Genomic DNA, 15,901 nt, shown 5'->3' on the forward strand with positions numbered 1-15,901 from the left:
AAATGTTGTTATATGTTAAATACAAATCAATTTTCTGTGCCAAAACCTTTTTATTACCAGTATCGTCGTATTCAAAGTTTTGATGGATAGCCTCTGGTGGAACAGCAACCTTCTTTATACATACACACTTCTATGCAAGAATTGTTATTATTAATTCACCATTATCAGGATTTATATTTTGTTTTCTAAATTTGTATTAAATTATTAATTGTATCATTATCGAATCATATTTTATTGTAATCATAGCAAAACAGACCTAATTTAGCTATTACTTGCTAATCATTTCACATTTACACCTAAACCATTTTATAGTTCTATTTTTTTAGTTTATTTGACCTGCACAAAACATTTTTCTCATGATATGAAGTTTGAAAGTTACAGTTGTTTAACAAAGTTTGTAAACCTTCACAACTGTTTTTATTTTTTTCTCAATTAATTTCAACTACACAAAATACTACAAAAACAACTACGCAATCGATACTGGCGAAAATGTAAAAATGAGATATCCTAGTGTCTTTGTATGACCTAACGAAGAGAGAATGTCGAAGCTCTTCCCATAAATGTCCACGTGAGAAGAATTGGCCTTGACCCCATATATAGTAACTGAACCTTATGAAAAATATATATATTATGTAAATATTACAGATTATATAGATATATAATCATGATATATGTATATATCATGATTCAATAAATGCATGATATATATGTATACATATCATGCATTTATAAATATATAATCTACAAATCTCAGTGCTTGCTTGTTTGTCATCTGTCTGTTATTCGTGTGTCCAGTTATAGTAATAAAGTTGTGGGAACTAAAAATTCGCTTTGCACTGGACTTGAACACAGAACCTTCAGTTCTGCATACACTACACTGTCCAACTGGCTATACTATGAAATAAATTGTGCACATATTTATTACAACAGCCTATCTTTCATGGCTTCACGCTTAATACTTCAGCTAGCGTTAAGCGTGAAGCTATATCGGAAAAAAAATTTGAAAAAAAATGCTCAACCCTTTGATCAGGTATAAGCCCCCAAAAAACAACTGAAACTCATGTAATTTATTTTTGAAAATTCAATAAAATCGATATTTTATGAACATGCATAGCTCAAATCTTAAATTTATTTCTACAAACAAAAATTTTTGTACATATACATTCATTCACATATCTACTACTCAAAAAAAATACAACCATGTGCAATTATCCCTGTATGAAATGCTTGGAAGCATTTATTTTTCGGTAGAGTCAAACGCTATAACGTAGCCGTGCGAGCCACCATAACGATCATTTTCTCTGTAAATTCCAAGTTTATTAAATGTCCAAAAAGTTTACATCACTTCTATCATTTGAATTATTTTTATTCTGATCAGACAAAAAATCACTAACGATCGCAGGATCAAATAATCTTTTATTTTACCGTTTTGAAAGTCGAGCCGATGTTGACTGGTTTTTTCTAACTTTTATTCTTTTCCAAGGAGGCGCGAATTGTTTAGCTTTTAGCCCAAAGCAACGCCTCTCAGATAATCGTTTCATATTGTAAATCATCGACAAATATCTTGTTGATGATATTTAAAACTTACTAGTGTTCATATCCTTTGTTTAACGTTACTAGGCGACAGGTTTATAAACGTCTACCGAAATAGACATAAATGTCGTTTCCCCACACAACCGGTAAACGACATTCTGGTCGTTTCCCCTGCCAAAGAGTTAACCTCACATGGCCACCAACATTATGGCAACCAATATAGAGCTGTAGTAGACATGCAGCCAGTACAGTATGAATTACACATACATAAACACAATACACAGAAATAAACAAACACCTTCATTTAAAAGTTAGAAAGGTAAATGTTGTATATGTTGATTAAAAGTAAATTTTCTGTGCAAAACTTTGTTATTACCGGTGTAAGGACGGGCATTCAGTAGTATATCTATAAATTGAAGTGCTTGTCGTATGTCCGGTTAATAGCGATTGGTTAAAATACACACACTTCAGTCCAGTGCACCATGAGAGATCATGATGTGTAATGATTATATGTACAATTATTCTGAAGTTTTGGCATGGTGGTTGCGTGGTTTAGTGGTAGTGTTCTTGACTTCCCATCCGTGCATCTCCGTGCATCCACATGTACTGGTTTGATTCCTGTGATGTGTAATCTTTTTTCCTAACGCTCTTAGCTACCTTTTGACAGACACGACTCTTATTATAGTAAAGATTAAAATATTAGCTCAAGTTACTAGCTTACGTTACTCAAATTCATTGGGTAAAGAAACTTAGCTGACGGCAACTACATTAGAGTTTCTCATCTCTATACATGTAATTCTAGATCGGACATTCCCAACTTGCGTCCCTAAAAAGCTAGGTTACATCACATATTTATGGGCGAGGGTTGTAGCGTCCATTGCGACACCGATATTGAATCACTGTAAAAAAGCCCTCAAAACAAAAATTACTTTGAAAGTTAGTGGACCAATCTTTATTTTGAGTACAAAATCGGCATCGGCGTGTCTGATTACCTGTGAACAAACTATGAAAGCTGTTCGTGGCAGTTATGGTTTAACATTTCTTTTAACTGTATGTACTTATCTATTAAGATTCTAAGATCTGTTGTAACATATTTAATGCATATGTTTAATACTTAATGTTATATGTTCATTTATTTAATGCTTAAAGGTTGACTTGCAACAAAATTTTCATTACAGTTATTTGGTATCAAAAGGTTCACCATGGTTCACTCTGTTGTTTTGTAGGCTCAAAATACATATGTAGAAATGTGATTACAAGCTCTTGAAAGCTCAAAAACGAACAGTTAAAAAAAACGGCCGTAGGTTGGAATCTCCTTATTTGGATGACGCATTCAACCCGACGTGGTTATTGTTTTGACACGTGATGGACATAGGCCAATAAAAGGCTCAATATAGCACTTCTCGTAACACTAGTTTATGATAAACATTTCGGGTTCTACCGGAAAGCCCTTATCAAATATAAACACTCGCTACTCTACAATTTCGTTTCAGCTTGGTCTAATCATCTAGTCATAATCTGATCATGTGACCCATATTTTCTGCCAAAAGGCGCGAACAACTTCTGCAACATTTTTTTACTATTACAGGTGATCAATAGGCCCTTCATATTTATCAGAGGATGATACGCACCCCTCGAGCTAAGGTTAAAAAATTGAACTAATTTTAGGCGAGATTTTGAGATATCAGTGCTCAAAGTGACAGCATTACAATAATAATAAAATAGAAATAGGACAGTAGACATGGTTTTATTAAATGCGTGAAGCTTATTTGTGAAAATATTTCAACGAATGAAGTTGTATGAAAGTGTAAACAGAAGCACAACTTGTTCAACTACATCACATTCGAGCCATTTTGAGAAGGATTTCAACCTACAGCGCTTTCGTGATGGCTGCGATGAACTGTTCATTTTTGAGCTTTTAAGAGCTTGTAATCACATTTACACATATTTTGTGGAATATGTGGAAATGTGTCATCACATCTTATTCTACAACACAGCAAAGTAAGACACAGTGAACCTTGATACCATATAACTGTAATGTGATATTTGTTGTAAGTCAACATTTAAATAAATGCAAATGGTGACCTCTTAGAAGATTGTTGCCTTTTCATGATAGTTTGCAATATGTAAACTGAACATACTAGAAAAGTACTCTTCTTCTTTATGACTAATAAAACGGTTTTGTTGGTGAGATACACACCAGAGAGAGTTGCAACTCACAATATAATTCAATTTTAGCATAGCTGAATACATTATTTTTTAGACTCAATGTGAACTAGCAAGGCCAAAAAGGGGCCGTAGCAGTCAAAGAGTAGCTATTATTTTTACAATTGAATTATTGTCAAATTGAGCCAAGATGTCACCGAGGCACAGTGAAGCATGCAAAATTCTGCTCAGGCTATGGATGAATATAAGTTTGACAGAAACATAACACAGAAAGGTTTTCTCTATTTGTATCTATAATGCTACATAAAAATTCTGACTACATATTTAAAACTGAAAGAATCAAACACAAAATATGTCGGGCTGAATATTAGCTTCCTAGAACAATGATAATTACAGTTGCCTGAAGTGTCTTTGGTTTGCAGATTTGTGTACATACCTGCCAACTCTCACACATTGGGCGTGAGACTCACGCAATCACCCCAAAGAAAAAATGGAAATGCGTGAGATTTTTTGCCCCAATTTCCCCAATTTTAAATATACTATTGTTATAGATTTAGTTTAGTTATTAGTTTAGAGGTTATTGTGACTTCCAGTAGACCGTGAGACAACCTCAATGGTGGATGCTGCTTGTGTTATAACTTACATAAATTAATCCTAATAAATACTTGTTTATACCTGACATCTGATCCTGTAATTAATCAAAACTAAAACATGGCGCTGCGAGTAGGGTCAGCAAGCACCCTATGATTCATGTGAACTGTCAAGAGTGAGACATTGTTTCAACAAAGCGTGCCAAAGGCAAATCAGTCTATCAATGGAATATTGATCTGACTTTAAACCTCTCAGATAAGTGCAGTATAGTAACCATATAGTATTTTATAATCTAAAGAAATTATGCCAGCAGTAAAACCTCCCAGTGAACTGGATTTCACTAATGCCAGTGAAATGTGGCCTGAGTGGAAAAAGCGTTTTGCCAGATATAGGAGTGCAGCTGACATTGATGCTAAAACAGCCCAGAAACAAGTGGACATACTCATTTTTGTAATGGGGGAAGAAGCTGAAAAAATATTCCCTTTGCTAACAGTAGCACCTGATACTAGTGGTACACCTGCGAATACATTGTATGCCAGAACATTAGCTGCGTTTGATGCATATTTCCAACCCAGAGACTGCTCACTACACTACAGTATACTGTTTTCTAACCGTGTTCAGGGTAATCATGAATCTAATGAGGAATACATTAGGGCGCTATATGAGTTAGTCACCAAATGTAATTGGGGAGATGAACAACAAGTGTCTATGTTGAGAACAAGAATCTTGGCTGGTATGAAAGATAAAGAGTTATCCAGGGAGTTGCAATTAGATGACCGTGTGACTTTAGACGCAATTAAATCAAAAATGAGGGCCAAAGAAATAATTTTCAAGCATCAGAGAGAGGAAGTAGATGGGCTAGGCAGCTCTAGCAGCTCAGTAGTAAATTCAGTAGGCCTAGGTGCTGAAGGAGGAGTGGCACCACTGAATGCAATAAACCGAAAGTGGAGAGGTCAAACGACACCTCATTCTGACAAAAAACTGGTTTCTGACTGTAAATATTGTGGGGGTAGCCATGCACAAGGCCGGTGTCCCGCGTATGGAAAGCGGTGTAACACATGCAATCTATTCAATCATTTTGCCCGAGCGTGCAAACAAGGCCGAGGACAGAGAAGTGACAATTCTCTAAAAACTCTATCTGTAGAAGTAGATTCTCAATGGGAGGGTAATGCGTATGGAAAGCATCAGGCACTGGCGGTGTCTGTAGGAAACCCAGACTCTGAAGAAGAGAGTGACATTGAATTTTCAGTTTTTAGTGTTAACGGGGGTAATGGGGGTTGGTTCTTAGATATTTCTATTGTGAACAAAATTGTAAAATGTCAAGTTGACACGGGGGCCCAGGTAAGCATTATGGACATGTCTACTTTGAAGAGTTTGGGGGTTAGTCGCATCAAGAGCTCTAGGATTTCACTACTGGGTTTGGGGGGCCAACAAATTCGGCCACTCGGTAAAGTCTCATTGCGGGTGACAATCAATAAAAGGGCATGCAAAACGATGTTTTATGTAGTTGATGGTTCAGCGCATCAGGGGACTTTGTTGGGATTACCTGCCATCAAGGATTTGGGGCTCATACCGGGTGTAAATGTAGTAAACGAGCTGTCAATCAGCAATGCCGGTTCTAAAAAATGTGAAGACATTGTGAAAAGTTATGAGAGTGTTTTCCAGGGTTTGGGTAAGCTTCAAAATGAAATCAAGTTTCAGTTAAAGCCCTCAGCTGTGCCTAAAGCAGTAGCACCTAGAACAATACCACAGGGTATTAGACAAAAGTTCAAAGATGAATTGAACAAACTGGAAAATGATGGTATCATATGTAGGGATGACGAGCCCTCCGAGTGACTAAGTCCAACAGTAACTGTTAGAAAACCAAATGATAAGATCAAAATATGCTTGGATCCACAGTACTTAAATACTCAAATGATCAGAACACAGTGTCTCATTAGTACCAGCACAGAGATATTTGCTCGTCTACATGGGGCTAAGTATTTCAGTTGTTTAGATGGGAAGCAAGGCTTCCACCAGTTGCCGTTGACTTATGAGTCTTCGAGGCTCACCTGTTTCGTCACACCATACGGTAAGTTTAGATACCTCAGATGCCCTATGGGTATATGTAACGCACCTGAGCTATTTCATGCCAAAATGGTTGACATGTTACAAGGCATTGAGGGAGTAGAGGTATATATCGATGATATTTTGATCCATGCCAAAACGTTCAAGCAGCATAATGATAGGCTACGCCAAGTTTTAGAGAGATGTAAAAGCACTGGCCTAACCCTAAACAAAGAGAAGTGTTTTTGGACAGCAAGTGGTGACTTTTCTAGGTCATGAGTTATCCGAACACGGCGTCCGACCTAGGGCCGACAAGGTAAGTGCTGTGAAGAATATGGTCATACCCACTGATAGCAAAGCAGTTGAGAGGGTACTCGGATTTATAAACTACTTGTCCAAATTCATTCCAGGGCTGTCTGAATTGACTTACCCTTTGAGAGATGTGTGCAAAAAGTCGAAGGAATTTATCTGGGAGATTAAGCAAGCTCAGGCTTTTGAGGCATTGAAAAAGAGTATCCTTGATGCTCCCACTCTTTCTTACTTTGATCCAAACTCTCCAGTCACCCTCTCAGCTGATGCTAGCTCTCATTCTTTGGGAGCCGTACTCCTACAGAATGGTAGGCCATTGAGTTTGTGGCTAAGTCTCTAACGGAAACCCAACAAAGGTACTCGCAAATCGAGAAGGAGCTGTTGGCTACTGTTTTTGCATGCAAACGATTCCGATATTACTGTTTGGGCAGACATGTCACCATTGCCACAGACCACAAACCGCTGTTGGGTATCATGGAAAAAGAGATAGCCACGCTTTCCCCTAGGCTGGCCGCCATGCGACTGGAGCTGCTAAGTTACTCATTCACGCTGACTTATGTTCCGGGTAAGGACATGGTAATAGCTGATACTCTCTCCAGAACGTGCCCTGCAGGTACAGGGCTGGTAGAAGATCTGGGACCGGATCCGCTTATGCAGGTTTGCAATGTGGTAATTAGATCTGAAAAGACTATGTATAAGTATGCCCTGGCTACGAGGAATGATGAAGAACTGGCTGTAGTGCTGCAGTTCATCAGGGAAGGGTGGCCAACTGCCAGACGAGCGTGCCCAAGTCGGGCTTTACCCTACTGGAGTCTGAGAAATAACCTAGTAGAGGTAGGGGGTATTGTATTTTACGGCAGCAGACTAGTAATTCCGGTAACATTGAGAAATGAGGTTTTAGATACATTACATTCTGCTCATCAGGGTATAACTAAAACATTACAACGCGCTCAGACAGCTGTCTTTTGGCCTGGCTTAAGACGGCGGATAAAAGACAAATGCATGGCTTGTGAGCCTTGTCGTACAGTGGAAAGAAAAGGTAAGAAAGAACCACTGATTCCTGTACCAATACCAGATTTCCCATTTCAGAAAGTTGGTGTCGACTTGTTTAGTTTCAAAGGTAAGGAGTACCTTATGGTAATAGACTATCTTTCCAAATGGCCGGCGATAAAAGAATTAGCGACCACAACCGCTAAAACTGTGGCACAAGCACTATCACAAGTGTTTTCAGATTTTGGGACTCCGCAAGTACTGGTATCAGATAATGGTCCTCAGTTCTCGTCTTCATATTTTAGAGAATACTGTAATTCAAAAGAAATTAAGCATGTCACCAGTTCGCCGCTTCATCCCTCAGGGAACGGCCAAGTTGAGCGAACTATTAAAACGGTAAAGTCGATGATGGGTCGATGTGTTGACTGGTGGGAAGGGTTGACTACTCTCCGCAACACGCTGGTTGCAGAGGGCTTGCCTACCCCTGCCCAGCTGCTGCAGGGGCGCTCTCTGCGGGATGGTCTGCCCCTCCCAGAAAGTAGGTATCAAGTTCAGACATACGAGTTAGGTGATATCAGATTAGCACTAGGCGAATGCAAAGCAAAGGATAAGTATTACCATTATAGAAAAGCTGGGCCTGAAAAAAAAATGTTTAGATCAAAGCAACAAGTATATTTCAGAACTGCAAAGGATACATGGATACAAGGTGAGATTGTGGATACACATAGTGATAGATCATATTTAGTGAAGACAGCCAACAACATGGTATTCAGACGTAATAGTATAGATATACGAAGTAGTCAAGTCAACAGCTCAGGGCCTCCTAAAGAGTTTCCTATGCCCAACAATGATTCAGAAATTATAAAAAATGCAAGTGCTGGGGATCCAAACAGAGTCCGCACAAGCGAACCAGGGGGTTCTGATGGACTGTCGACTAGCATCGCGAGCGCACCGCAAATTGTCCCAGCATCGAGTCCGGTGGTAACGCGGTCTAGATTTGGCAGAGAACTAAAAAGACCTGCGTATTTAGATCAGTATGAGTGTTCATAAGTGGGTCCTGAGCCGCGGTCGGCTGATACCTCATGCTCTTGGGTGGGGTTCCGAGTGCTTGGGTGGGATCCCGTGTTTTACTTAGAGGTTATAGTTTTTCTTGGTAGTTAGTAGTTGTAGTTTACTTGTTTGATATTATATTGTTTGACAATCACATTTACAAGTTTGGGTTCTACCTTTTATCTCTGGAAATGGTTTATGGTTTAAACATTTTGGTAGTGAAGGGAGATGTTATAGATTTAGTTTAGTTATTAGTTTAGAGGTTATTGTGACTTCCGGTAGACCGTGAGACAACCTCAATGGTGGATGCTGCTTGTATTATAACTTACATAAATTAATCCTAATAAATACTTGTTTATACCTGACATCTGATCCTGTAATTAATCAAAACTAAAACAACTATCATTGCTACATCAAATGCCCCAAAACCAAATCTCATGCATTGCCTCACTCTTGGGTTGGCAGGTCTGTTTGTGTACGTACTTTCAAGAAAGAACTCCTTAAAACCGAGGTAGATAGTGTTGTGCTAGTACTACCATTGTGACCATTAACAATATTTTAGCAATGAGTTGTGCAATAAATTTTTCAGTAATTCACCACAATACTTGATGTAAGTATATACATGTACATTTGTACGTATCACTATTTGTTAAGATGTATGCTTGTTTTAATCTGAAAAAAGGCAGGCTAAACGCAAACAGCTTTCAAGTAATACAGTGGTTTTATAGTGCTAAATTGGCATATTTTATCTGACCACGCCTTGGCCAATGCAAAGAAATAACCTTGCCATGTTGACAAACACATAGGGTCTCAAAATTAATTCGTTTTATTAAGAGCTTAAAAATGACGAAGGTAGCGCAAATTACATTACTCGAGTTTACCTTTTAAAATTCAAATATTTGTATTGGACATATAGCAACAAAGTACAGAATTTAGGCAACTAAAAGGCTAACTAGCGTGTAAAATGCTTCGAAACACGCCAAACCATCAGTTGAAATGGAACGTCCTCTTAGTGACATTGCTCAAATTCGGGTGGAAAACTAAGACGACAGAAGAGCGGTGCGGGGTGGGCATCGAATATAGACTCGAAGCAACTGTATGCGCATAGACTCAGATTGAGGAGTCGCTAAAACTTCGTTGATTCAGGTAACTTCCTACACACCGGAAATGACTCATTGTCGCTATGTAATAAATTTTTAGGTGTTGGCATTGCGTTTATTAACAAGCTAACACTATTAAATATGTCTAACGGGGAAGCAAACTTTGATCTATCTGGTAACATTGATTCTCCTCCAACTTATCATGCTGCAACAACTGGTGCAAAAACTGGGTAAGGAAAGGAGTGCTGTTAGATATTAGTAAAATAATTTCACATTTACCACGGCAAGCCCAATATAACCAAATATTAAATAATACGTACGGGGTAATGTCGAAGATGAAAGAAGCTTAATTTTTAATTGAAACAAAAATAAACAGCAATGCAATTTTGCCATTGATTTGTATTATACTCTTTTCAGTACAAGTTTAGCAATTGCGTTTTAATCAAAATCTAAATTAGGCTAAATCTTGGTAAGTCTAATATGTTCTAAGAGGTTTGGAGCAGTTTATAATGCATTATTAATTGATGTGTACACATAAAGTACAGTATTGAGCAAGAAAATTGACTAATTTAATAGCTAGTCGATCTCATAGGAGTCTGAGGATGAAAACATGTAAAAAGTAAAAATAAAGATGAAGAAAAACCTGCGTGATTAAATTTTATTATTGTACTTTTTGGAATGAAAATTATGGAAAGACAGTAGACTCTATTATTTTGGGTGATAAGACAAAAAGCATGTGATGTGCCTACTGGTTGATTATATATGTCACTGTTTGGGGTATCGACGCCCCAAACAGCTGAGATGACTGTCATGGCATGAGATTGACTAACGGATAGTCTTTCATTGGTCAGGCGAGAATTAGTATATTGATTTTATGGACTCATCATAATTCTGTGAAATAAACCAATTACAGCTATGTAGTTGAAATTTGGATAGATTATTGAGCGTTGAACTATTAAAATGTTGTTGACCGCATATATTTGAATTGTAGAGACTGGTAACCAGGCAAGTAACCCTTGCTATAATTTGCAGTAAGCAAATCGTTGAACCTTTTGCTCAGTTTATGCGGTCGTTCGGCATTCTGATAATAGATTGTGGTTTCATATAATTCTGCATATTTTCTAGTTGCTTGTGGTAGATTAATAAATTGCTGTGAAGTGCATATATTGTGGCACTTCATGAAAAGAAAAATCATAATTTTGAAACAAGGGTGTAAAGAGGAGTAATGTCAAACATTTTTGCGGAAAACTAGCCACTAATTGTTTAGATAACATACTAAATTAGTTGGTTAACACTACGCAAATAGTTTACATACCACATACTTTTTGTGAAGTTCTTGATATTAATCATTATATTATATTGTATTAATATTTCACATGCTTTTCTCAAATGTATATATATATTCAAAAATTTCACTATGCATAATATGCGGTATTTTCATTAATCACTAATTGTTTAGTTTTTGGGCTACATCATCCATTCTCTATGCATTACGATGGGTAACTGTAAAATAGAGTGCACTCATCAAACACTATCAATACTCAATCGATCAGTTAATATGTATCTATTACCTCTGTATATCTGAAAATAACTGTCTGTTGACTATCCACCACTTTAGTCACACTTTAGTAACGATATAGTAACTCTATGCGTATCACAAGTAATCTGATCTCTAGTTAATTACTAGCCCAATATCATATTTTAGCATGCTGTTATTAACCTTCATGTGACATAGGATATATGCCGTTCACTCCTATCTCAATCCTGTTGAATATTTATCTCTAAGATATCGATATTGTGAAGTTACAACTAGCATAGACAAAACCACTCATGTTTGGTGTGCACATGTTTGAGGTAACATTCGAAATATCATTTTTGAAATATTAAAAGTGAAATTGAAATATTCCTTTTTTGAAATTTCATTAAAATATAATTTTTCAGGTTTACAATTAATTCTGCGATGATGATAATATCATCAATAAACTGTAGCAACATATGTATGCGGCATATGTACATGTATAATAGTAATAATATTATGACACAACACATTGTTGTGCATAGATTCTGAGGCGTTACATTTAGAAAATCGTTTCACGTAGTTCTGAACTACATGTATTAGTTTTCTGACAAAATACAAGCTGACATGTTTTACATGTATTTGTAAGATTGCCTGTAAGCAGTGGAGATACCAAAGTGGATTTATCTGGAAATCTAGATGTTCCTACACCTGCTGCCACCAGTGCTAAAACTGGGTGAGCAAATCTAAATATCACAAAAAGTCACATAATAAATTAAAATTTTCTAAAGATGTTTGTAACCGATTAGTGAGTGGTCATGCTGGGTGTAGGTCTACCAGTTAGTATACTTATCTATAACTTAAAAGTGTAGACAATTTTAATGGCTATTTTTTCTAATGACCATTTTGCTGTATTTGTTTTGAGTTTGGTATAACCATTAAACCTCTAGGCATCAAATCTATTGTCTGGTTTGGAGTATGTATAAATGTATAAGTAGTCAAAACTACAGCGAACAATACTCTACTTATTAGAAACATAGAGTACGTGTATAGGTTTGAGTGCTGAAATTGGCGGACTTATACTTAGCTTGAGTTGTTATTTTTTCATTAGAGTCGGGATAGGTCGATTTCATGCTAATATGAACAGTCATCTAGTGCAGTCATCTAGTGCAGTCATCTAGTGCAGTCATCTAGTGCACTAGCACGAAACCCGGCTTTTCATAAATCCAGTAAAATAACAACTCAACATATATATGAACGATAGTGTCTGCTTATCTTTCTTTGTTCTGTTCCAGCTACTAACAGTTTCACCTTTCTGTATGCATCATCTCTCTCTCTCCATATACATGTATATATACATCTGTACGCGTCATCTCTCTGGCCATATGTATATACATCTGTATGCGTCATCTCTCTGGCCATATGTATATACATCTGTACGTGTCATCTCTCTGGCCATATGATTATACATCTATATGCGTCATCTCTCTCTTTCTCTATATATATATATATATATATATATATATATATATATATATATATAGTATAATTTATAGTATGAAGACTACTAAACTGTTGGTTAATCACTAACAGCTAAGTACTCTCCGTATTATATTCTACATCTGTATAGTGCAATGTATAGTATGCAGCTTTAATGTGCCTGTGTGAGTATATATATATACATATATACATATACCCTATATAGGCATTCAGGACCTATACAAATTTATATAGACGCTATACTTGAACCAGTCTAATTCCACTGAACCTGTTTTTAGACCCCTTGTTATTCCTATAAATATATATAGGAATAACGCGCACAGATGTATATATAGGCCTATATATTATTTTCTCATCCCTGTTAACCTAAGTGCGTGGTAATGCCAACTCAAGCTCTGGTCTCCTACCAGAGACTTGGGAGTTTGAGCTCTCACTTCAAGATCATAGCTGTTTCCAATAGTGCCCTTTTCTATACCTGACTAATTTACAAATGTACCCTGTATGGTGTCACTTTATTGTTTATTGGATGCCTTATAAATGCACCATTGACTGTTTCTGTTTGTTATACTTAATATTTCAATTTATAGGGTGATGGAGGCATTATCTGCTGTGCCTGTCACACCTGGAGCCGCCAAGGACTGGGTGCTCAGCAGAAGGAAATACGTTCGACCTTGGTCCGAGTTCCTGAATACAGCTCGGTTTTCCAAACCTACGAATGTTGCCGCTGTGGGATCGCGAGCCGTCAAGAATATTGAACATTTTATGAGCAACTATCTGTTTGTTTTCCTTGGTTTGATAGTCTTCTGCATGTAAGTGCTTGTATTAGCTTTCTTCATGTTCTTTAATGTGTTGTCGAGTGTCTAGCGATGTTAGATCAACATCCATTTATTCGTATTGTTTGTAGTCTCACCTCACCGATTCTCCTCATCGTTCTTGGACTATGCGGTGGAGCGATATATTACGTTGGAGTAAAGAGTCAATCTCAGCAAAATGTTAAACTGTTTGGTAAGATCAGGATATGTTTGATATTATGTCTGATATATCAGGGTATTTAGATCAGGATGTAAATATCAGGATATGACTGCTATATTTTAGCTGGTTTCCTTAATGCGTGTTGGGAATTGCACGCTCCTTCATTGAAACAGTTATATGATGGATAATCTATTGTAGTACGTAAATTCAAACCGCTCAATCTTTGACCGCGATATTATATACATGCTTTAAATCATATGTATGTGTTTATGTCGGAGCTTTTTATTATACAAAATGCAAGAATACAGTATGAGTTGCGGTTTCGTTGCAGGGCGAGAGTTGACACCGAGTCAACAATATGCTGCTATCGGAGTATCTTCTGTGCCTCTTCTGTGGCTTTCTGGAGCCGGTGGTGCTGTCTTCTGGATTCTTGGTACGGTTTAATTAATACTCATTGCCTCAAATATTTATGACAAGATATTTCATTTTTTATCTTTCAACTTACTCTATAGCTGAACGTAGAAATCTCTTCCTTAGTCGTTGATCTGTCCAAGATTAGTTGACTGTGCATTCATTCAGTCGCCTAACACTAATCTAGTTTCAGTGGTTAGTTTAGACTAGCATTAAGACCAGTGTTGGTCAGCATGTCTTTTATTTTCAATCAAATAGTCCGGAGCACGCTCGTGAATTCGCTTGTAAATTTTCGACGCAAATTGCTACACCGCTTTCATGACAACAATCCATTAATGCATTCATTGAGGGCAATTGACCTTAACGTAATATAACGACCTTAACGTAATATAACAACCTTAACGCATGCGTAGGCACATTTCTGAGTTTCTAATCAGATGTGTGATAAAGAGGCTGGTTCTCTGGAACCGGATCGAGGTGTGAGACCAAGTATTTTACCAATCTCTCAGAAATCACGTAACAGATGTGTGTAAAGTTTGGACTAAATGGACAAAAAAAGTGAAAACTCGTTGCCCTTGCGCAACTAACATACACACAAAATAACAAAGCGTGATATGTTATTGTAGATAGCTTGCTTAGAGAATTTAAACAATGCATTTACAATGCTCACTTGAGTGGACGAATGAGGAGGTTTTGTGGCTTTGGCATTTACTCAACAGACCTGTGTTTTCATTCATTAAAGGTCGTATTGCATGGATAGTGAATGATTTTGGTTTTCATGCAATTTCATGCAATGGTCTGACTAAAGGGATAAATTGAGCTCAAAACAAGACCCTGACTATGAATCTGAGGAGGGTAAGAAGGTTGGGCTCCAGCACTTGGTGTCTAAAATACATTCTCAGTGGACTTAGACTGGTTTAAGGCTTCTATATAAAATTGTATAAGTTCTTTAACGAATATACTTATAGTTGTTGAGTTTCACCACTCCCTTCACTTATGCATGATGATGGTTACTCATTGAGAACAACTTCATAATATGAAGTTATTCAATAACTTCATATTACGAAATTAATATAAGAATATTATATTATTATATTAATTTCAATAAAATATAATAGATGCATATGATATATAATAAAATGCATAGATGAAACTGTTTAGCTATCCAGCAGTCTTACTCAGCTTGTAACTCTTTTGTCTAGGTGCTTCTATATTCCTGATTGGCCTGCATGCTGTTTTCTATAAACGTCTTGATGAATCTGATGCATTTGATTTGGAGATGGACGAAGTTACAGTCTCATAAGGGAATTCGTCATGTTCTCAGTGCCTTATAAGAAAAGTCATCCTATTCTCAGAAATTACAAACTTTGTGAATTACTTCATTCTTAAATGTATTTTCTTTTGACCCGTCTATTTCATCTTTTTTTTATATATGTGTTCATGTTATATTAAGGCAAAAAGTCGAAATGCGTACCTGGTTAGGTTTTCGCTAGTCAAAGTTTATACCCTTAGGATTTCGTTTCGGAGCATTCATTTGTTCTATTAGAATTGAGTCAACCATTCCAGACACGATTACATCCTTATTTATTATAAACTATTTTGGTTTGGTGGATAAATCTGGGTAGATCAGTCTGAATTTTCTATTAGTTTATCTTGATACAAAACACTGTCTATATATAAAATGTTGGTCATAATATGCATTTTAATTTTCTTCTAC

At 36.8% G+C, this 15,901-nt stretch overlaps 2 protein-coding genes across 2 annotated transcripts in view; one reads left to right on the forward strand and one right to left on the reverse strand.

The window, feature by feature from the left end:
* LOC137392976 (tubulin-specific chaperone cofactor E-like protein) overlaps positions 1–9,677 on the reverse strand; it is a 49,265-nt gene extending 39,588 nt beyond the window's left edge. Inside the window, exon 1 of the mRNA XM_068079352.1 lies at positions 9,567–9,677. The gene's annotated coding sequence lies outside the window, so the exon portion shown is untranslated. The remainder of the gene's footprint in view (positions 1–9,566) is intronic.
* Positions 9,678–9,852: 175 nt separating this feature from the next.
* On the forward strand, positions 9,853–15,900 carry LOC137392977 (prenylated Rab acceptor protein 1-like). Its single transcript, XM_068079353.1, has 6 exons — positions 9,853–10,015; positions 11,951–12,037; positions 13,389–13,610; positions 13,706–13,806; positions 14,105–14,206; positions 15,387–15,900. The coding sequence occupies exons 1-6, from the start codon at positions 9,927–9,929 to the stop codon at positions 15,485–15,487; spliced, it is 702 nt and encodes a 233-aa protein (XP_067935454.1). The 5' UTR covers positions 9,853–9,926; the 3' UTR covers positions 15,488–15,900.
* Position 15,901: the final 1 nt, after the last annotated feature.

The sequence above is a fragment of the Watersipora subatra genome, chromosome 4, assembly GCF_963576615.1.
Source record: "Watersipora subatra chromosome 4, tzWatSuba1.1, whole genome shotgun sequence".
NCBI lineage: Eukaryota > Metazoa > Bryozoa > Gymnolaemata > Cheilostomatida > Watersiporidae > Watersipora > Watersipora subatra.

Coding starts and splice junctions, on each gene's coding strand:
- LOC137392977 (XM_068079353.1), top strand. CDS start 9,927: ATGTCTAACGGGGAAGCAAACTTTGATCTATCTGGTAACATTGATTCT. Junction 12,038..13,388: donor GCCACCAGTGCTAAAACTGG/GTGAGCAAATCT, acceptor TTCAATTTATAG/GGTGATGGAGGCATTATCTG. Junction 14,207..15,386: donor TGCTGTCTTCTGGATTCTTG/GTACGGTTTAAT, acceptor TCTTTTGTCTAG/GTGCTTCTATATTCCTGATT.